Below are 23668 nucleotides of genomic sequence, written 5' to 3'. Positions count from 1 at the left end.
TAAAAACAAAAAATGCTGGAAATACTTAACAGGTCATGCAGCATCTGTGGAGAGAGAAGCAGAGTTAACGTTTCAGGTTAGTGACTCTTCATCACAAATGCTATGTGACCTGCTGTGTATTTCCAGCACTTTCTGCTTTTACTACTGGACTAAGATGAACGTGGGCCAAAGGACACACTGATATCGCGTCGCTGGGGGTACGCGCTGACGTCATGAATCAGGACGTGACTGGAACCCGCTGACGTACGGTCCCACGCGGGTGGGAACACGATGACGTCATGCGACGGGGTGGAGACCGGTGGCAGGAAGATGGCGGCCGGCAAATGACAGCCGAGCCGGAGTTGGGCGTGGGAATCGTACGGCTGTGATCTCGGAAGCCCGCCCGCGTCCGTCATGTACCGATAAACGAGGAGGAGAAAAAACATCAAGCGAGGAAACGTCGATAAACGCGGAAGATGGAAGACGTTAACTCGAACGTCAGCGCCGACTTGGAAGTACGGAAGCTGCAAGAGTTAGTTCGCAAACTCGAGAAACAGAACGAACAGCTGAGGACCCGATCCACCTTCCTGAGCCCCAAGCAACCGGCGACTTCCCCGGTATCCGCACCCGCCCCTGGCGGGAACGCGTGGCAGCCCCTCCCCAGTTACTGCCCAGGTTCGGCCCCGAGTCTGGAAGGGGAGGCTCTGTCCCACTTTACGCCCCGGGGAGGAGCCGTGTCTCAGTCGCCGGTTTCGGGATCTGGGTCGGGCTCGGGCGGTAATGAGAGCCCCGAGCAGGGGGAGCGGACTGTGTTGGATGAGGTGACGGCGCTGGATCTGGAGACAATGACTTTGGAGGAGGACGAGGAAGACAGCTGGTGAGTGAGGGAGGGCGGGGACAGGTTGACATGACTCGCCCGGTGTCTGGCGGCAACATGTCTGGGCAGACGGATGGGAGTACTGCTTGTCAGTGTACTAGTCTGTCTTCCGGTGTGATTTTTAAAGTTGGGGTTTTGATATAGAGTTACGTCTGTTGGAACGTATTTGAAGACAACAGTATTTATGTGTAAACCTGAGCGATTGGTGACACAAATACTAGTTGTGTACTGTTGCCCCAAGATGTTTGGGATACGTGCTCAAATTTCTCCCCATCCCTCAAAGATCCACATTTTGGGATGCAATAGATACTCTTTCGAGATAGATGGCCATAGATTGAATTGCTGTCTGGGAAAAGCCGGAGAAACTGAAGCACTGTTCACTGGGTGTCTAAATGCCAGTTAAGGTGGCTTTATACTGATGTCTGCAGTAACCATACTATTAAGAAGCCTGGTCCCTTGTCTCAGCAACATAGATTCATGGAAATGTGCCTCTACAAATCTGCTGTAAGAATAATAATGGAGCCAGTTTTAGTAATGGCAAATGCAGGAAGCTGATAAACGTTTGCTTTTGTGTGACTATATGTAACCACTGATATTCCTCTCCTGAAACATGCAAAGATAAAAGTACCTTGAGACCACCTTTGCAGCTTAGATTGGGTAACCAAACCTGTTTTATGGCATCACCTGCCATGTTCAACGAATGTCCATTGGTGTGGAGTTTTCCTATGTCCTGTGTTGCTGAGACTAAGAAATCTTTAAGACAATAGTCAGTGTAACTTGCTTAGGATGGATATAAGCCTAAAAGGTGCTGAGGCTTTAATGCTTTATTTCCTCTAATATATACAGTAGCCCTGTTAATGTACTTATTTTGATAGGATGGTAGCTTCATAAGTCGTACATACATAATTAAATTAAAATAGGCTACTGCCTGTTTTCATTCTTTGTGAATACTGAATTTCTAAACTAATGTTCATTTATGTATAAATATGTAATTTCAAAATATTAAGGTAGTAACATGGTAAATACATGGTATATTCCACTGTTAGGTCTTCATCCAGTTTTGATGAGTTACAATTTCCACCTCCTGAATGGAATGACTCATGGTGGGCCAACAGTTTCACATGCACCAGCTGCACTTCACCTTACCAAAGTGACCATGTGTGAAATAAAAAGAGAAAATGCTGGAAATATCCAGCATGTCTGGCAGCATCTGTGGAGATTTAAACAGAGTTAACAGTCAGGTTGATGACCTTTTGTTAGAACTGGAAACAGGTTTTAAGCAAATGAAAGGGGGAAGGATGGAGGAGAGAACAAAAAAGGGCTGAGACAGGGTTGAAGGCGGGAGAGATTAAATGATTAAAGAATTGATGATGTAAGGCCAAAGGGAGTGATAATGGGGCAAGTAAAGAAACAAAAGATGTGTCTGGAGGTGTGAATGGCAGAATCATGAACAGCTGCTGTCCGTAAACAAAAAAGAGAGAAACACAAAACCGGCAAAGAAAAAGGAAACAAAATGGGGGCAGAGGTTACAATCTAAAATTGTTGACCTCAGTGTTGAGTCCAGAAGGCTGTCAGGTGTCCAGTCAAAAGATGAGGTGCTGTTCCTCGAACATGTGTTGAGCTTTATTGGAATACTGTAGTGGGCCAAGGATGGAAAGGTCAGAGTGGGAGCAATGTGTAGAATTAAAGTGACAGGTGACTGAAAGCTCAGTGCCACGCTTGCGGACTGAATGGAGGTATTCCACAAAGCAGTCACCCAGTCTGCATTTGGTCTCCCCATTGTAGAGGAGACCTCAACATGTGCAATGAATACAGTATACTAAATTGAAAGAGGTACAAGTAAATCACTGTTTCATCTGGAAGGAGTGTTTGGGGTCTTGGACGGTGAGAAGGGAGGAGGTAAAAGGACATCTCCTGCGCTTGCATGAAAAGGTTTTTGGGATAACTGAGGAGTGGAGGGCACGATGTGAGTTTGGTGTCTCAGCCAAGGCTGATATTCCCCTTATCTGACATTCACAACGTTATTTTCCGTGGGTGTTATAAGTAATTAGGAATGTGAACTTGGCTGATTTTATTTTCCGCATTAGCTCAAAAGTTGAGGTCAGCTGTAGCACACTGGTAAATATAAATGACCCGATTCCCCAGAGACATAGTCATTTACGGCATAGAAGGAAGCCATTCAGACCATTGAGTATATGCCGGCTCTCCTTGGAGCTGTCCAGTCAGACCCACTCCCCCGCTCGATGCCCGTAGCCCTGCAAATCTATTTCCCTCAAGTGGCCACCCAACTTCTTGAAGTCATCGCTTGTCTCCACTTCCATCACCCTTTTGGGCAGCAAGTTCCAGAACATTAGCACCTGCTGCCTTAAAAAAAAAAGTGCTTCCTCATATTCCCCCAGCACAGTGGCGCAGTGGTTAGCACCGCAGCCTCACAGCTCCAGCGACCCGGGTTCGATTCCGGGTACTGCCTGTGTGGAGTTTGCAAGTTCTCCCTGTGTCTGCGTGGGTTTTCTCCGGGTGCTCCGGTTTCCTCCCACAAGCCAAAGGACTTGCAGGTTGATAGGTAAATTGGCCATTATAAATTGTCACTAGTATAGGTAGGTGGTAGGGAAATATAGGGACAGGTGGGGATGTTTGGTAGGAATATGGGATTAGTGTAGGATTAGTATGAATGGGTGGTTGATGTTCGGCACAGACTCGGTAGGCCAAAGGGCCTGTTTCAGTGCTGTATCTCTAATCTAATCTAATCTGTTGCCCAAAACTTTCAAACTGTGTCCCCAAGTCCTTGTACCATTAGTTAGTGGGAACAGTTTTTCTTTTTCTAACTCATCTAAGCCTGTCATAATCTTGGACACTTCTATTAAATCTTCCCTCAATCTCCTTTGTTCTAAAGCGAGCAAAATCAGCTTTTCCAACCTAACCTTGTAACTAAATTCCTCCATCCCTGGAACCATTTTGGTAAATCTCCTCGGCATCCTCTCAAGGACCCTCACATCCTTCCTGAAGTGTGGTGACCAGAACTGGACACAATTCTCCAGTTGGGGCTAACCAGAGATTTATAAAGGTTCAACATAACTTCCTTTCTTTTGTACTCAATGTCTCTATTTATAAAGCCCAAGATCCCATATGCTTTACTAACCACACTTTTTCAATATGTCTTGCCACCTTCAAAGATCTTTGCACATGCACCCCCAGGTCCCTCTGTTTTTGCACACTCTTTAGAACTGTGCCATTAAGTATATATTGTTTCTTCCTAGTCCTTCTGCCAAATTGCATCACCTCACATTTGTCTGTATTAAATGCCATCTGCCATCAGTCTGCCCACTTTGCCATCTTCTCTATGTCTTGTTGAAGGTGGTTCATATCATCCTCACTGTTTGCCATACCTCCAAGTTTGGTGTCATTGGCAAATATTGAGATTCTATCCAAGATCTAAGTCATTTTTAATTAGCAAATAAAGCAGTGGTCCCAGCACAGGCCCTTGGGTAACACCACTGTCTACCATCCTGCAATCTGAAAAGCAACTATTTACTGTGGCGACGACTTTTCTGTTCTTGTGCCAATTTTTTATCCAATTGGACACTGACCCTCCTATTCCATGAGCCTCAGTTTTGCTAACCAGCCTTTTATATAGCAACTTAGCAAGCACTTTCTTAAAATCCATATAAACAACATCCACCACATTCCCTTCATCGACCTTCTGTTACTTCATCAAAAAATTCAATTAGATTAGTCAAGCATGATCTGCCTTTTACAAATACGTGCTGATCCTTAATTAACTCAAACCTCTCTGTGTGTCTGATATTTTCCCCAATTATTGTTTCTAAAACCTTACCCACCACTGATAAACTTAATGGCCTGTAGTTGTTCGGACTGTCCTTTACACCTTTTCTGGAATAAGGGTGTCACATTTGCCACTCTCCAATCCTCTGGCACCTCCCCCATATCCAGGGAAGATTGGAAGATTATGGCAAGCCCTTATGCTATCTCCATCTCCATTTCCTTTTGCAACCTGAGATGCAAGCCATCTGGACCGGGTGACTTATCTTCCCTAAGCATAGCCAGCCTTTTTGGTACCCCCCCCCATCTCAATTTTTACCCGATTCATTGCCTCTACTCTCTCCGCTTCTATTGATGTTTTGTCAGATTCCATTTTCTTCTTTAACACTGATGCAAAGTACTCATTAAGTATATTAGCCTTGCCCTGCGCCTGTATGCATATATTGCCCTCCTAGTCCCTAATAGGCCCCACTCCACCTCTTACTACTCGCTTACTATTTACATGTTGGTAGAAAGTCTTTAGGTTCCCTTTTCTTATTATGTGACCGATCTCTTTCATCATTGGAATTTCTCTTGTAACTTTTGTAACTGCACTTTAAACATTATTTACAGTAAAATTTGTATGTCAGTTTAAAATGTTTTTATTTGGTCCATTGGCGATGATATGGAGCTGCAATGACTTGTGTTTCAAAATCATTTAGTAACTAATGAGTTATTCTGTTAGTCCCTGGGCAGGTTCTTAGACCAGTTGAATTAGCCATTTTAGGTGAGTTTTAGGTGGAAATCATTATATTTCAACAAACTTAATTCAAACATGCATTCTGAAGTAAAGCCAGTAAGAATTTGAAATTGAATTTTTATGTTAAATTAGTCTTTCAGTATTTTCAATAATGACAGATTCTTGCATATAACAGATAATACATTTAAAAACAATCTACATTGAAATTTGGTCAAGTATCTAAAGTATTTAATCATTCAGATTCTTTTTTTGAAAAAGACACTGAAAATTTTGCATCAGTATCCTGATTTTGGAGGAAACTGCTTTTGCATTTGGGTGAATGAAGCTAGTCCCATTGTTTGAAGCATGAAAGTACAGGTAGTCGATCATTTGATTGCTGTTCTGAATTTCTCATTAAAGAATATGGCAGCAAAATTGAGCTTGATAACCATTGTGCGGTCGCTACAGGTGCCGTTTGGGGACTGAAATGATGTCCACTGTGTTAGTGTGCGCTTCTGTTGTAAATCGTGTCAAATGCTGTTTTGGTGAAGGCACTGGTGTGTGAGCATCTGATGTCCGCCAAATATATGCAGAGTAGGCAGATCATAATGTCACTCAGCATGCAAAGCTGATTTGACATAAGCACTGCGATTTTGGAGCTCCACGCTCTAGCTGATGCCTTCTCTTAATCTCACACAGCTGAACACACATTAAGCACCAGTGCTATTTAAAGGGATCATCAACTACTTAGATCCTTCTGTCTGTGGCTACAATTCTAAGTGTTTGGTGCTTTCCATCGTTTTTTCAAGTTACAAAAGTCTTAAGGCTTGCATTTATACAGAACCTTTGACTATAGCACCTTTCACAACCTCAGAATGTCCCAGATTGCTTTACAGCCGGTGAAGTATAGTCACGGCTATAATGTAGGAAACGTGGCGGCCAATTTGGGAGAGAGCAGGTCTATCGGGTGAGAGAGCAAGGAGCCGACTCATGGGAGCTAGGCGAAGCCTGATAGACCATGGTTGGAGACCAGAGCGCTGCATGGCATCGAGCGTGGGAGAGGGATAGTAAAGGGCGACAGAGGGTTTAGGGCAGTGCTGGAAAGGGTGGCTCCCTGAGCCGCAGGCGGAGAGAGGTGGAGGCAGAGCGACTGGCATGCCGTGAACCAGAGCCACAGAGAGCTGGTATGTGATGACATGACCATGCGCAGGCGCAAACCAGTATTGATGCCAGTGAATGGGCTGATGGATGCACACTGATGATGTCACCAGTGGGAGAAACTGTGCATGAGCCGATGGATGCAATTTATGCTGAGTGCGCACTGCACAAAGACGCCAGCTAATCGGCATCAGTAGTTACTCCCATGTGATAAGCAGATAATCTATTTGTTTTTCGAGAGATGATTATTGGCTAAGACACGGGTGACTCCCCTACTCATCTTCAAAATAGTGCCGTGGGATCTTTTATGTCCACCTGAGAAGGCAGATAGGGCCTTGGTTCAACATCTCATCTGAAAGATGGCACCTCTGACAGTACTGGACTCCCTCAGTACCGCACTGGAGCATCAACCTTGAACTTTGTGCTTAAGTCCGAGAGTGAAACTTGAACTCAGCGTTGTGACTTAGAGGTGAGAGTGCTACCAATTAAGCCACAGTGACACAACCATGCTGCAAGACTTTTTGCTGCCTTCCCAGCTTTGGCACAAACTAATTGCTCTCAGACATGGGCGCACAAGTAGGCCTCTCCCTTGGGATGTGGCATGAATGGGAGATGATCAGTTGCTACACAGAGCAGGACAAGCTGTTGGAGAAGTGCTCTCAGCAGGAGGCCATATCCGCCCAGGGTATTCGGGGAGCAATTCTTCTGAACCTCAGCAAGGAACTAATGTAAGAGATGCCTGTGCTTTAGTAAGGATGACCTCACTGAAATCTGCTGACTGCTGCAGCCACAACTTCAACCTCAGCAGAGCAAGAGCCTCATTGCCAGTGGCTGTGACGGTGGCAGTGGCGATGAACTTTTATGCATCTTCCTCCTCCGAGGATGGAGCTGGAGATATTAGCATCATCTCACAGTTTGTCATCCACTGTTGAATAAGGGAGATCACTGAGGCTCTCTATTCAAAGGGAGCTAACTATGTTTCATTCTCTCTTGCCAGAGACAAGCAGGAGGAGCGAACACGAGGGTTTGCAGGCTTCCCCATGGTGCAGGGTGCCATTGACTCGATGCACGTCGCTTTGTAGATGATGCATGTCAACTCTGCCATGTACCAGAACCGAATAGGATTCCACTCCCTCAACATCCAGCCGGTGTGTGATCATAAGCGCAACATGCAGGTCAGTGCCCTGAACCCAGGCAGCAATCATGATACTTTATTCTATGGCTTCCAATGTGCTAGCTGCATTTCGGCCACCATAGCAAACCAAAGGATGGCTACTGGACAACAAGGGCTAACCACTGACAACATGGTTCATGACTCAGGTTCGCAACCCATGCACACGTGTGCAGCATGCATGCAACAAGAGCCATGCTGCCAGAAGAAATATGATGGGGCAGACTCTTGGTGTGCTGAAACAACAATTCTGCTACCTGGACCATCCAGGGGGAGCCCTGCAACACGCAACTAAATGAGCCCGGAGATTCCTGATGGCCTGCTGTGTGCCGCACAGCTTCTGTCATGAGAGAACAACCCTTTCCGTCAGCTGTTAGGCAAGCTGCTGAAGTGGAGGAGGAAGGACGCAACAACCTACACAGCGCCTGTGTGTCCAGGCTGTCCATGACAGACAGATTTGCGTGTGATATCACGAACCACAACCCCCAATTCTCCAATCACCAGCAGTCCCACACCTTATCTTTCCTCTGTCACTGACCAATACATCATTCCCTTGGCTACAATGCCAAAATAAAATTCACCAAAAAATTAGCATTGCTAACATAATTTATAAATAAGATCATGCGCTATTACATATACATTAAACTAATCGACTTTGTACATTCCCTTAGTGTCTGCCTCCGTGTGCCTTGCCTGTCCTAATGCTGCAATGCAGTGCTACCCCACTGGCTATAGCATGGCTGGTGGAAGGCTGCTGATTTTTAATGGAGGCAACTGCAGAGGTCTGGAGGCCAACCAGCTCTCACTTTGAAGGCCCAACTTCAGACTGTGTTGGCCGGCTGACAGGTAACAGCAAAAAACCACTGGCAAAGTAGCAGGATGGGAGCACAAATGCTGTCATCCTGAGAAAGGACAGCAGATTTGTGCTCCATGGAGCCACTGCCACTCCCAGGGGCACTATCTCAGCAATTGTGGCAATCTTTTGTAGGGCTGGTAGCTGGGCTGCTGTGACACACTGCCAGCCTCTTTTGAGCACCAATACCCGAAACCATGATGACAGCAGCTTGAGCTTGCATGGCAACAAGCTGACCTTGTATGACTTCAGTCTGAGATTTCACTGCAGCACCCAGACATTTGGTGGCTTCTGCTTGTGCTGCAGTGGAAGCTGAGACATCGGCCTTCAGACATTGCATCATGGTTGAATTCACAAGGGTGCTCATGGAGTTGACCACCACTTGCAGACAGGAAAGGATAGGTTCCAAGCTATGCACAAAGTCTTGTGCCAAGTTGGCCCTGCACTCCTCTAAGCTCCTTGACATTGAATGCAGACTATCTGAAAGTTTTCCCAAAGCAGCAAGCATTTTGTTGTGTATGCCCATCAGCTGCCTTCTGTAGCCTGTCCCATCAAAGTTCTCATCTGAGTCCTGTGCAGCAGAACTCCTATGTGACCTTGCCCTCCAGCAAGCTGGAACCTGCACTATACTTTTCCCCTCCCCTGGCTGCACCACTCATGCCCAGTGACTCACCACATGCAGATCCCACCTCTATGCTATCTTTTTAATTACACACCGCATCAGTAGCTGAGCTGGTAGCTGCAAGTGTGAAATCTAGTGATGGTGTGTCTTCATCATCACTTTCTTCTTGGTCTTTATCTGTTGCTTGGCCAGGAATCTGAAGGCAAAAAGGCACAAGGGTAAGGTTGTGGTGAGGTGGGAAAGTAAGAAGTGCATGCTTATACCATCTGCAGCTTGTAACTCAGAAGAGATTGTGGGGTGTGAGAAGGAGGTTTGGGAATGAGGATGCTGTCGTCTTCACTGGTTTCAGCCCCGCCGCTTTCCATGGCCTCAGCAAGGGTCGTTCCAAGAATGACCAGCACTGTCTTCTCCAAGGGAGTTAGGGTACCCTCTGGTTAGGTCCTGTTGCCTCCAGTTATGTGCCACCTAGTTCTGCAAGAGAAAGGGAAGTGTTGTCGGCGAGTGTTGTGCAATCTGTTTGGATGATTTGACTGTTATGCTAGCAGTGTGTGCAAGCTGTGAGATGTGGGTGTGAGGATTAAAAACACAAAAACATAGTTTGGTAGAGATTGTTTTTAGGTGAGCAATGGGGGTGTTGTGTATTGGGCAGTGTGTGAGGCTCGTGGTGCAGTTAGTAGGATATGGCATTTGAAGATGCATTCACTTACCTCACACAAATGGTCAAGGTCATTGAACTTCTTGCAGCACTGCATTCAGGTCCTCGGCTTGACTCTTGCCATTGACCTCCACAGCTATATGCTCCCACTACCTTTTGAGCATGTGACTGGAGGGCCTCGCAGCCCCCTGCAGATACAGAACATCTCTGCTTCTTTCCATCTCCTCCACCAAGACCTCCGGTGCAGTGTCTGAAAACTTTGGAGCGCACTCTCCCACGATGTGCCATTCTTTGCTGTTTCCCAGGTCAGATTCACTTCTTGCCCAACTCCCTGCAGCTGACAGGAGCTGAGAATTCTGCAGTGAGTAACTCACCTCCTGACTCCCAAAGCCTTTCCGCCATCTACAAAGGCACAAGTCAGGAGTGTGATGGAATACTCTCCTCTTGCCTGAATGACTGCAGCTCCAATATCACTCAAGAAGCTTGACGCCATTCAAGACAAAGCAGCCCACGTGAACGGCATCCCATCCTCTACTTGCAACATTCACTGCCTCCACCACAGGTACACAGTGGCAGCTATACCTAGCATCTACAAGATGCACTACAGCAATTCGCCAAGCCTGCTATGACAGCACCGTCCAAACCTGAGACTTCTACCATCTAGAAGGACCAGGACATCAGGTGCATGGCAAGTTTCCCTCCAAGTCACACAGCATCTTAACTTGGAACTATATTGCTGTTGGTTGACCGTCGTTGGTCAAAGTCTTGGAACTCCCTCCCTAACAGCAATGTGGGTATACATACACCATGTGGACTGCAGCGGTTCAATAAATGCTGGCCTTGTCAGCAGTCTTTGCATTCTGTGAATGTATTAAAAAAAATTGCTTCAGCTGCAATGAACCTCCCGTTTAAGGTGCAGACTAGTGCTACATGGTGCGAGGAAGTTACAATTTTGGGCCCCCTGCTGATGCATGCAGGCAATGAACAGCGTGGTAAGCACTGGCCACACACAACAATCATGCTAGTCAGCAGGCAGCGTGGAGATGGGGCGCTGCCTGCATTTTGATCATTGGGCAGAGGTTAATTGCACATTGTGATCCCCATGCCCATTTTTGGGGGCGATCCAATTTAGCCCCCTGTGTGCTTAATAAATGAATCAGACAGTGACAGGATAATCTTTTTATTTTTCTCAAATTTTTTTGTTCTTTCATGGGATGTGAGCATCGCTGGCAAGGCCAGCATTTATTTATTTTATTTTTATTTATTTAGAGATACAGCGCTGAAATAGGCCCTTCGGCCCACCGAGTCTGTGCCGCCCAACAACCACCCATTTATACTAACCCTACAGCAATCCCATATTCCCTATCGCCTCCCTACACGAAGGTAAATTGGCTGTTGTAAATTGCCCCATCACCTGCAAGTCTTTGGATGTGGGAGGAAACCGGAGCACCCGGCGAAAACCCATGCAGGCACAGGGACAACTTGCAAACTCCGCACAGGCAGTACACAGAATCGAACCCGGGTCCCTGGAGCTGTGAGGCTGCGGTGCTAACCACTGCGCCACTGTGCTGCCCTTCCATAACTACCCTTGAGAAGGTGATGGTGAGCTGCTTTCTTGAACCGCTGTAGTCCTTCCCTTGTAGGTACACCCATGGTGCTGTTAGGAAGGGAATTCCAGGTTTTTGACAGACAGTGGAGGAACATTGCTGTAGTTCCAAATCAGGATAGTGTGTGGCTTGGAGGGGATCTTGCAGGTGGTGGTGTTCCCACATGTCTGCTGCCCTTATTCTAGGTGGTAGAGGTCACAGGTTTGAAAGGTGCTGTCGGAGGAGGCTTGGCAAGTTGCAGCAGCACATCTTGCAGATGGTACACTGCTGTCATCATGCACCCATGGTGGAGGGAGTGAATGTTGAAGGTGGTGGATGCGGTACCAATCAAGCGGGCTGCTTTGTCCTGGATGGTGTCGAGCTTAGAGTGTTGTTGGAGCTGCACCCATCGGGCAAGTGGAGAGTATTCCATCTCACTCCTGACTTGTGCCTTGTAGATCGTGGACAGACTTTGGGGAGTCAGGAGATGAGTCACTCACTGAAGAATTCCCAGCGCCCCTCCTGCTCTTGTAGCTGCAGTTTTTATGGTTGGTCCAGTTAAGTTTCTGGTCAATGGTAACCCCCAGGATGTTGAGAGTGGGGATTCAGTGATGGCAATGCTGTTGAATGTCTGAGAGAGATGGTTAGATTCTCTCTTGTTTGCGATGGTCATTGCCTGGTACTTTTGTGGTGCAAATGTTTCTTGCCACTTGTCAGCCCAAACTTGAGTGATGTCCATGTCTTGCTGCATGTGGTCACCGGTTGCTTCAGTATCTGAGGAGTCTGTGGATGGTACACTCTGCAATCAAATATTCCCACTTCTGACCCCATGGAGGAAGTGGTCATCGATGAAGCAGCTGAGGATGGTTGGGCCTAGGACACTACCCTGAGGAATTACTGCAGTGATGTATCTAGGGCTTCGATTTTTAGCCTCCAATAACCACAGCTGCCATCTTTTGAGCTAGGTATGAATCTAGCCACTTTTGTTTTGTTTTTCCCTGATTCCCATTGACTTCAATTTTGCCAGGGCTCCTTGATGCCACACTCGTCAAATGCTGCCTTGATATCAAGAGCAGTCACTCCCGCCTCACCTCTGGAATTCAGCTCTTTTGTCCATGTTTGGACCAAGGCTGAAAAGAGGTCTGGAGCTGAGCGGCCCTGATGGAACCCAAACTGAGCATTGGCGCGCAGGTTATTACTGAGCAAGTGCCACTTGATAGCACTATTGACGACCCCTTCGATCACTTTGCTGATTGAAAGTAGACTGGGTGATAATTGGCCAGGTTGGATTTGTCCTGCTGCTTTTGGACAGGACATTCCCGGGCAATTTTCCACATGGTCGGGTAGATGCCAGAGTTGTAGCTGTACTAGTACAGCTTGGCTAGGGGCGCAGCTAGTTCTGGAGCACAAGTCTTCATTTCTACTGCTGGGATATTGTCAGGGCCCATAGCCTTTGCAGTATCCAGTGCCTTCAGCCATTTCTTGATATCACGTGGGGTGAATCGATTTGGCTTAAGACTGACGTCTGTGATGCTGGGAACTTTAGGAGGAAGCCACGATGGATCATCCACTCAGCACTTCAGGCTGATGATGGTTGCAAATGCTTCACCCTTGTTTTTTTGTACTGATGTGCTGGGCTCCCCCATCGTTGAGGTTGAGGATATTTGTGGAGCCTAGTTGTTTAATTGTCCTCCACCATTCATGATTGGATGTGGCAAGTATGAAGAGCTTTGATTTGATCTGTTGGTTGTGGAATCATTTAGCTCTATCGCATGCTGCTTCCACTGTTTAGCCTAATTGTAGTCCTCATCCTGCATTTACTGTGAAATGTACAGTTTTGGCTGATTTGAGTCATCAAAAACAAACCCATATTAACTCAATAGTTTGAAAATGATGAGCAGCAACATTCAATTAAACATTTTGCAATGTTGAACTCAGGCTACTTTATTTCAGTGCATGTGTAATGTCATTGCTCAAAAATAACCCTCGCTAGAATATAACACTTGTCTGTAGTTATTTTCAAGTAATTTAAATATGCTTTGGACTGTAGAACATCCTTCGGCCACCATTAGTCATCTATCTTAGGTATGCCTTCTGGAAATATGTTTTCTAACTCCTTTAAAATCATTTGTTTGCTCAGTTAATGTTTTCAGTTAGTTGTAGTTCATTTGTCCAACATTTCAATGCTTATCAGAACATAGCCTGTCCTGAACTGTGCCTTGAGTTACCGGCAAAGATGTTGGAACAGGTGGTTCGATATCACACAAATAAGTGGACCTATAATCTTTCTCCAAATCTGGCATATTTTGGGGTATTTGATTATCTTTTTTACAAAACTGTGCTAATTTTTTAATTATCAAGCTAATTCTGTATCTGGTTCTGGTTTCATGCAATTGCTGTATTGAGAGAAAATCCTTTTGTACAGTTTGGCTCACGTATTTATGAATAAAATATTTGTGGAATTCTACTTAAGGCAAATGACTTCTGATGTATAATACTGAAAAACAAGAAGTCATCTTGGTGAGGGGTTTCTCATATTGCAAATATTTAATTGCTTTTTGAATCACTGATCTAATCTGCCTTTTGAGTTCTTTAAAATTTACCATTTGAGACAAAATTTTACAAAAAAATGAGTAATTTCTTTGCACAATTTAAAACCACAGCTGAAATATTTGTGGATGGTTAAAAGTAAATAACATTAAACAAATGTGTTTTTATCAATACTTGCCATATAACTTTCTAGTGCTGTGTGTATGTTTCTATTAATGTACACCTTCTCAAGGGCAATTGGGGATGGGCAATAAATGCTGTCCTAGCCAGCGACGCCCATGAATGAATTTTTAAAAATGTGTACACTCTGCAGCCAGACTTCCATCAACATAGAATGGAAGCCCACAGTAAATGCCAAAACATTTTTGAAATATATTCGTTTTGTCCTTTTGACCTTCCTAGAAATGGCTTTCCTACTGCCAAACTCGGGAGTAATTTATAAAAGCCTCAATATCTGATTAATCATCACTCTTCAGATTGGAAGAATAAATACTTAAATTTTACAATTAATTGATTGCTTAAAGTCCAGCTCTCCTTTTCCCACATGCGGTTAATTTGTATAGTGTTAACTGCAGTAATAACAGTTGATGGATTGAAGTTGGTTTTGCCAATGAAGGTCAGTAGGAAAATAATACCACCCACCCTGATGGCAGATTTAAGTAATTAGTGATTAGTATTTTTCTTGTGACCTAGGAGAAAATTAATCATTACAATGAAGTCCTGCAATTTGAGTATTTTGTTATATCCTAGGACCCTGTTACTTATTTGAATTTGAAGGGAAATCTACCGTTAGTTCTGCTTATAATCAGCCTTAGGGTGCTAGTTTGTGTCAATAATAGAATTTTGTAACGTTACTATTAATATTATTTTTCTCAAGTTTATTTGGTTTGTTCTGCTTAAAAAGTTATTAGTAAACTCTCAATCACATTTGCTTTTTGTTTCACACTTACACAAATTATTTTTACTTTGCCACAATCATGAATATTCTATTAATATGCTACGATATACTGTTGCAAAGTAGATGACTTTAAGGAAGAGATGCAGTGATGAGAGGTGTACAAACATCATTAAATCATGCAACACGTAACCATATGAACTAGGCAAAGAATCTTTTATAAATTGGCTTTGCCTGCCACTTAGTATGATTATTTATTGTATATCAATTGGGTGTTTAATTGTATTCAGGTGGTTGGCATTAACTGGGGACTCACCTGTGCTCATATATAAAGGGTGAAGCTGAAACCGTGGTTGTTGGGTTGAAGGTCCATGATATGCATGTAATGTATGTCTCTGTAATTAAAAGCTTGTAAACGTATAAAGATTTGGCTCCAGTGTTCTGTTCTTTACCACCTGGCTGTCTTGAGTTCTGACATGATTTGGTATTGAAAATTTGACAGGTTTACCTAACTGTTTCATAAATCCCCTTCCTAGGCAGAACCCTCTTTTTGCTGAAGTTCTTGTGTTTTATTCTGTAGTAATGATTTCATGCTTGAAATCGGGGGTTTTAAATTTTTTTGACTTTATGATGAATACTTTGTATAGTACATCCTCACATCACCCTCAGGTAATTATTCTTTAGAGTGCACTATCTGTTAAGTAGACAAATGTAGTAGCAATGTCTGATAAACAGCAATGAAATAAATGACCACTTGACTTTTGGTTGTTGGTGTGGATGGAGGAAATGTTGAGGTCACTGAGAACTCATCACTGCCCTTTGAAAAGTCTCATCTGTAGGATGACACCAACAGCAATGTAGGGCTCCTTCAATTCGCAATTGTCAGCCCAGGTTATATGCTTATATTCAGAATTTTCTGACCCAGAGACGAGAGTACTACCAGCTGAGGCAAGCTGGCCGTCGAGCTGATTTATGATGCATTCATAAAATATTTTTCTTGAAACATCTTACTCCCTTTATTTAAAATATGTGAAAATACTGAAGGACATCAATGAATGAGAATCTACCATAAATGCTGGCAAAAGCTTCCACTGAGTTACAGTTTTTGAAACTTTTAAACTGAGCGTCAAGAACATAGTACAGTCCACCAAGGATCTTTTGTAATTGTTTTCTGAGAGCATTGTCTACAGGCTTGACCCTGTATAATGCAATATTAGATTATTGTCAATCCTGAAACCCCAACACCAGCTGGTGCAATCTGCGATGGATAGCAAGGAACAGTACTCGTGCTGAAGGGCACGGCCCTGAATGATAACGTGCCAAAGGAATTTGTATTTAATGTAGAGGACCTTTTAGGCCTTTTCCATCCTGTATCAGGATGTCCTTTTATACTCAAATATGTGCTAGTAATTTGAGAAGATGTTTGTCCTTTATGCTAATTCAGTGTTAATTACTGCAAATTCAGTTAATTTTCTTACTGTTAAAGCATGTCCAGTTATTATATGATATTGCCACTTTGCTTGTCAGTGTGGAAACTGCATGTTCAGTGTTGCCATCCCTTTTCCCGTGTGTGTGTGTAAGCTCATGAACACATTAGTAAAACTGTCCTTGCATAGTGCTAACCAGATGTGCAACTTTAGTTGATTTTTGTCCTTTTGAACTATCTGTGACATCCCGATTTTTGTGGTTTTGATTCATTCATTGCTATCCCAAAATGTTTTTTTCAAAGCAAAGGTATGTCTGAGCTTAAGTTGCCAAAGAGGAAAGATTAGGATTTACAATTGTCGATTAAAATAAGTAAATAAATCAGGACTTTTTTCCTTTGCCTTATCCTGAGAGGTATGTCTTCAAATTGATCTTTTTGTTAAATTACAAGCCCATATTCCTCTTCTCGCCTCCGATTAAAGGAACTGCAGAAATCCTTGTTTTTCTCTGAGCAGAATTTAGTTTTTTTTTAGTTTTTAGAGATACAGCACTGAAACAGGCCCTTCGGCCCACCGAGTCTGTGCCGACCATCAACCACCCATTTATACTAATCCTACACTAGTTCCATATTTCTTCCACATCCCCACCTGTCCCTATATTCCCCTACCACCTACCTATACTAGGGGCAATTGCTAATGGCCAATTTACCTATCAACCTGCAAGTCTTTGGCATGTGGGAAGAAACCGGAGCACCCGGAGGAAACCCACGCAGACACAGGGAGAACTTGCAAACTCCACACAGGCAGTACCCAGAATTGAACCCGGGTTGCTGGAGCTGTGAGGCTGCGGTGCTAACCACTGCGCCACTGTGTGGTCTGAAGGAGAGCATGGAAAATGTATATCAACATCTTCAGCAGTGTCGGCGTTATCGTCGTCATCAAATGTTGGTGAATGTACAGTGTGCCCGGATTGGGGTGTTCACTGTCTGGTTTACACCGATAACTACAAATTCTAAATTGCTGCAAGGAGGCACGGTGTTTATTGTTTTGGTGGCAGAAAGTAGATTGGAGCATAACTTTAAATGCAATTATGCCATTTTACAATAGTGCATAATAAAGAAAGAACTTGTTGTGCCTTTTGAGAAGTCAGGACCTCCTAAAGCACTTCACAGCTAACTAAAGTATTTTTGAAATACAAAGTCACTGTTGTCATGTAGGGAAACGCAGCAGCCAATTTGTGCATTAGTGATGAAAAAAAATCCTGTGAAGGCATTGGATAAGTTGAGTAACTAAAAACAATTATGAGATAAAGTTTTCTGTTTCATCATTGTGGGCACATTACTGAAAACTTAGATTCTCAAGACTAAGAGCCATACTTTCAACACAATGGGGAGTTGATACTTGCTGATGAGAGTGAACTAAGATATGAGAATCAAATAAACTGGAGTAAGAAAAGACTGTGCAACATAATTAACATTATTTGTAACTTGTAAAGTGAAAAACAAGCTTGTACAGCTATTATGATTTTTGTTTCATTGATATATCTATCAAGGTTATTTTTAAATGTTATTTGAGGGAAAGGAATAGGAAAGATAGTAAAATCAATGGAATTGATATTTGTATTGAATTACAAAAAATAATTCACAACCATATAATTAATCCAGCTTTTTTTTTTGTGTGCTTTCAATTTTAGGTTGTACACATCACCAAAGAGGTTGCCAACCCCAGTTCAAAAAGCTTTTAGTCCATTACGATGGTGCAGACAGGTGCTGGATCATCCAAGCTCCGATATTGAAACAGCAAAAAGATCATTGATACACAGGCTTGATCAAACAATGGCAGGTAACTATTCAAAGTATTTTCTTCACTGCTTTAGTGTGAATTTAAATTTGGTACAATGCTGTATGAAAGATTATTTTTATTCCAAATTGGGGCTCATCGTTTTTCACCCAGTAATGTGCCTGATTGTTTTCATATGTTGTGTTTGGGTAAAAATGGACATTATAAATTTCAAATTAGAAAATATTTTTGAGTGAACTAGTCCACATGCGATATTTATTTTATTTTTATATCACCAGCACAGTCGGCACTAAATACTAAACCTGTAAATAGTCTTAATATTGGATTTGAGATGGTAAGGCCATGCTGCAATAATCTTCAAGTTGTACTTGTATTGTACTTACTTTGCTTTAATGTGTTAATTACACCTCAGAATTATTGCATTTCACTTTCTTTAGCTCTTGCCGATGATTAAAAACCTAATTGTCGCTAAGAGTTCAAGGTTACGGTATGATATTGCATGCATTACTTAATATCTCCTAAGATTATTACATTATCATTCCTACCTACTTGTTAATTGAGCAGTGGAAATCCAGCTAATGTTCTAGGACAGGGATGCCCAACCTTTTGTAGCTTGGGCTCAAATACACGTGTCAAATCCAGTGATTGGGCCACATGTGATTATGCAGTGATGCAAATCTCATACACAAAATTCAAGATTCTCCTATAGACCCAAAAGTGAGGCCTTTTTTGCATAAAATTTTATGCATATAAAATTTTGCATAAAACATACACAATTAGCTCTAAATAGCACAATCCTTGTACACAAAAAGCCAGACTCTCCCATCCCTCTTTATCTTTCTTCACTCCTGTTCTCAGCTACCCCTTACTCCACTTTCACTCCTCCAACCTTTCACTCTGTTTCACCTACTTGTAAGTTTTACAAGAGATCCCAGTTGATGGTGAAGGTTTAGTTCAAACCCCACAAGCAAGAAGCCACATTTCTTCTAGGTAGCAAACTTTTTTTTCCCCCTACTTTCTTCCAAAAATGATGCACACATTAAATAAGCCTGATGTACATCTCGGATTTTGATCTGAATTTTACACCCCATTTACACTTACTGCCAGTGCATCTACTTGTGTAATGAATGAAACAAGAGCTGGAAGAATTGCTGTATTTTGCCCGATGGAAAATCTTGGCTCTGAATATCTAATTACCCAAGTATTCTGGCACAAAACTACTTCCTAGCTTTGTGAAAACCCATACAAGTTAAAGACAAACTATGAAGACACACCAGCTTCAGATTTATATTCTGCCAAAACTGTCTCAATGATGTGAGAGCTGAACCTGATGGAAGTGAATTTCTGTACCAGTATGAGATCTTGATGCAAAGGTTACATTGCAAATTTGTGTTGGACTAAGAATTGTGAACACAAAAAGTATTATCCTTTGGATTTCAGATTAAATTCAAATAAACACATTTTTAAGTAAAATTTTAATCATGATGGTTCAAATTTATGTTACAGTGCAGTAGACCTGGACTTGTTTTGATGGAAATAATCACTGTATACTGACCAAATTATTTTCCAGTAATCAATATTTTATTTGTAGTCACCCCAACAACAATAGTGGCATTTTGTGAACCTGCTTGAATTGGTTTCACAAAAATTCAAGTTTTAGGATATTTTGTGCTTTTAAACGTGATGGTTTTGGCTGCTGCCTCATGCAGTGAGGGATTGGATTATAGCTCCAACTGAGAGCACTATATAGCTGGGTGAGAGGAACCTATTACGGGGCCAAACTCTTAGTGTTGTAGATAAGATGATTCCCTTGTTTTGAATAAAAGCAAAATACTGCGGATGCTGGAAATCTGAAACAAAAACAAGAAATGCTGGAATCACTCAGCAGGTCTGGCAGCATCTGTGGAAAGAGAAGCAGAGTTAACGTTTCAGGTCAGTGACCCTTCTTCGGAACTCAGTTCCGAAGAAGGGTCAGTGACCCGAAACGTTAACCCTTGTTTTGAATGTTGATCTTGAACTGTGTCCAAAAAAAAAAAGCCCCCATACCAAAGTTCAAAATATGTCCTCTGTGCAAGTCACTGCATTATTACTGCTTTATTATCCAACTTTAATAATGGAGAGGATGTGGCTGTAGTGCAGTATTTTTGGAGAATTCATTGATTAGGTTGCTGATTACATCTGAGACACCGGGTGAAGCAGTTAAGAGTAGCATTAACACACTGGTCTAATTTTACACTTTCAGGTTTTGTAGATTTGACGCATAATACACCATTAGTATAACAATTTTCAGCGATAACTACTGTAACATAGCTTTCTCTGTTATCTTCAAGCAGTGGAATAATGCTTACTGTATCTAGTACCAAACAGCTTTGAGTGAATCCCTGAACTAAGGGAGTAACAGAACGTTTACAACATACTTTGGGATATGTGCCAGATATATTGCAAGATTATTACCCTGATATCTATTTCTGATGGTCAGTGTTAATCAGCATGTTTTAGTTATGGCTCTCCGACCTTGCATTTAATCAGTGTCCCAATATAAGTTGAGATGACTGAACATTTATTTTTTCCATGATCTTTAGATCTCATCTTAGGAAAATAAACTGTAGCTAATGAGCAATACAGTGGTGCCTGAAGTAGATATTGTAGCTTAAAAGCTAACTTAATTTTAAAATAGAAATAACATCAATTTGATTGAAACTGCATGCAAGTTTTTACGAGTTGCACAATAGCTTATATCATTCTTATTCCGTATTTCAGTCACTATCATAGGCATAAAAACATTTAATCCAGTACCTGTACTGCCCTTAAAAAGATTTGACTGGGGGAGGCGACTGCAACAAGCAAGTTTTAACTTGTAGATTTATATATTACAGCACAGAAGGAGGCCTTGTGTTCTCGTATCATGCCTGTGACAGTTCTTTAACAGAGCTATACAATACATCCTACTCCCCTGCTCTTTTCCCATAGTCCAGTAAAAGCTTCATTTTCAAGTATTCAATTCCCTTTTGAAAGTTGTTATTGAATTTGCTTCCATCAGCCTTTCAGGCAGTACATCCCAGATTGTAACTCTCATCCTAATTTTCTTCTCCTCACGTTACTCCTGGTTCTTTTTGTGAATCACCTTAAATCTGTGTCCTCTGGTTACTGGCTCTTCTGCCACTGGAGACGGTTTCTCCTTATTTACTCCATCATAACACGTCAAGATTTTGAACACCTCTATCAAATCTCCCCTTAACTTTCTCTGCTATAAGGACAACAACCCTAGTTTGTCTAGTCTCTCCACATAGCTGAAGTCCTGAACATCCTTCCTAAAGTGCACTGCATAGAATTGGCTGTAATACTCCAGCTGGGGGCTAACCAGTGTTCCGTAAAGGTTTGGTGTAATTTCCTTGCTTTTGAAGTCTTGTGCCTCTATTTATAAAGCCAAGGATCCTGTATGCCTTTTTAATAACCTTCTCAACTTGTCCTGCCACCTTAAAGACTTGTGTACATACATCCCCTAAAGTTTCCAAAAGCATGAGCCCAAGCTTCCTGCCATTTCAACACACCCCTTGCTGTCATGCCCACATTTCTGTCTTTGGCCTGCTGCAGTGTTCCAGTGAACATTAACACAAGCTTGAGGAGCAGCACCTGATCTTTCGATTAGGCACTATACAGCCTCGCAGACTCAGCCTTGAGTTCAACAATTTCAGAGCATGACTGGCCTTTTTTTATATTATATTAAATTATTCAATTTTTTAACCATGTGGACAGAGCTGCCCTAACACACTCTCTAGACTAATGCTTTGTCTTCCACCACAAGCATTAACATACAGTTTGCCTTTGTCCCATGTTATTTAATCTCTCCTGCCCTCTGCCCTATCACACACCTTCCCTTTTGTTGTCTTCCCCACCAAACCCCCACCCACCCTTCACTTACTGAAAACCCAATTATTTTCTAACCTTTGCCAGTTCTGATGAAAGGTCACAGACCTGAAACGTTAACTCTGCTTCTCTGTCCACAGATGCTGCCTGACTTGCTGAGTATTTCCAGCACTGTCTGTTTTTATTCCCCTAAGTCTCTCTCTGTTCCTGCATCCCTGTTAAAATTGTACCTTTCAGTTTATATTGCCTTTCCACATTGTTCCTGCCAAAATGCAATTCTTCACACTTCTGTTATCTTTCATCTGTCATGTGTCAGCTTATTTTGCCAGTCTGTCCATATCATCCTGAAGTTGTTACTCACCTCACTGCTACATTTCAAAACTTCATGTCATCTGTAAACTTTGCATTTATGCCCCATATACCCAAGTCCAGGTCATTCATTTATTTTTGAATATATCGCATATATTTAGTTAGCTGTATTATTTAGATATAGATAGCAGTGGTCCCAACACTGACCCCCGGGGAACACCACTGCACACTTCCTTATAGTCTGGAAAAAGAGCAGTGCATCACTACTCTGCTTTCTGCACCTTGTCCAAATTCTTATCCACTTAGCACTGCTCTTTTACTCCCATGGGTTTCAATTTTGGTAACAACTCTTATGTGGTACTTTACCAAAAACCATTTGAAATTCCATACACACAGCATCAACTGTACTGCCTTCATCAACCTCTCCATTACTACATCAAATAACTCACATCAAGTTAGTCAGATATGATTTGCCATGAACAAATCCCTGCTGGCTTTCATTTATTAAAAGTAATGGTGACCATGAAACCATTGTCAATTGTTGTCAAAACCCATCTGGTTCACTAATATCCTTTAGGGAAGGAAATCTGCCGTCCTTACCTGGTCTGGCCTACATGTGACTGCAGACCCGCAGCAATGTGGTTGACTCTTACATGCCCTCTGAAATGGCCTAGCAGGCCACTCAGTTAAGGGCAATTAGGGATGGGCAATAAATGCTGGTCTAGCCAGCAACACCCACATCCCATGAACAAATAAAAAGAAAAAATTCCAAATGCCAATAAATTTTGTCCCGGCTTAGCACCTCTAAATGTTTTCCCCACCACCGAAATTAGACTGACTGCCTACTAGCTTATCGACTGTCAGCTTATCCCATCTTTTTGAACAGTTACAATCGTCCAGTCCTTGGCACCAATCCCATATCTAAGAAGAATTGGAAGTTTGTGGACAGAACCTCTCATTTCTACCCTCGCATCCTTCAGCAGCCTAGGATGTGTCCAATTCACACCAGTGACTTTTCTACTTTGAGCGCTACCAAACTTTAAAGTACCTCAACTTTATCTATTAACTTATCCAATTTCTGTACTACCTCCTCCTTCATTTTGACATTGGCAACATCCTCTTTAGTGAAGACAGATTTTTAAAAAACTCATTTAGTACTTCAGCTATCCCTTCTGCATCCACAAGATCATCTCCTTTTTGGTTCCTAATTGGCTCTCCCTTCTTTTGACCACCCTGAATAAAGAAGTAATAAATTTGTATAATATATTGGCTTCGCTACAGTTAGAATGCTGTACACAATTATGCAGATCTGATGACAACATTGAAGTCATAGAGAACACACAATCACCGGGATGATGACATGGATGGGAAGCTATACTTATGAGGAGAGAATTGAGATATTGGGACTGTTACGATCAAGGTGA

The 23668-nt window shown here is 42.6% G+C and overlaps 1 protein-coding gene across 3 annotated transcripts in view; it reads left to right on the top strand.

The window, feature by feature from the left end:
• Positions 1–269: 269 nt before the first annotated feature.
• The window catches only part of slain2 (SLAIN motif family, member 2), a 101125-nt gene continuing 77726 nt past the window's right edge, over positions 270–23668 (top strand). For all 3 annotated transcript variants that reach the window (XM_068035775.1, XM_068035784.1, XM_068035764.1), the window contains exons 1-2: positions 270–856; positions 17962–18110. In XM_068035775.1, the coding sequence (XP_067891876.1) occupies positions 456–856; positions 17962–18110 (550 nt within the window). In that variant the 5' untranslated portion in view covers positions 270–455. The remainder of the gene's footprint in view (positions 857–17961; positions 18111–23668) is intronic.

This window comes from Heterodontus francisci, chromosome 1 (genome assembly GCF_036365525.1).
Source record: "Heterodontus francisci isolate sHetFra1 chromosome 1, sHetFra1.hap1, whole genome shotgun sequence".
Classification (NCBI taxonomy): Eukaryota; Metazoa; Chordata; class Chondrichthyes; order Heterodontiformes; family Heterodontidae; genus Heterodontus; species Heterodontus francisci.
Note: the sequence above shows the minus strand (reverse complement) of the source record. Positions and strands in the feature narration are given on the sequence as shown.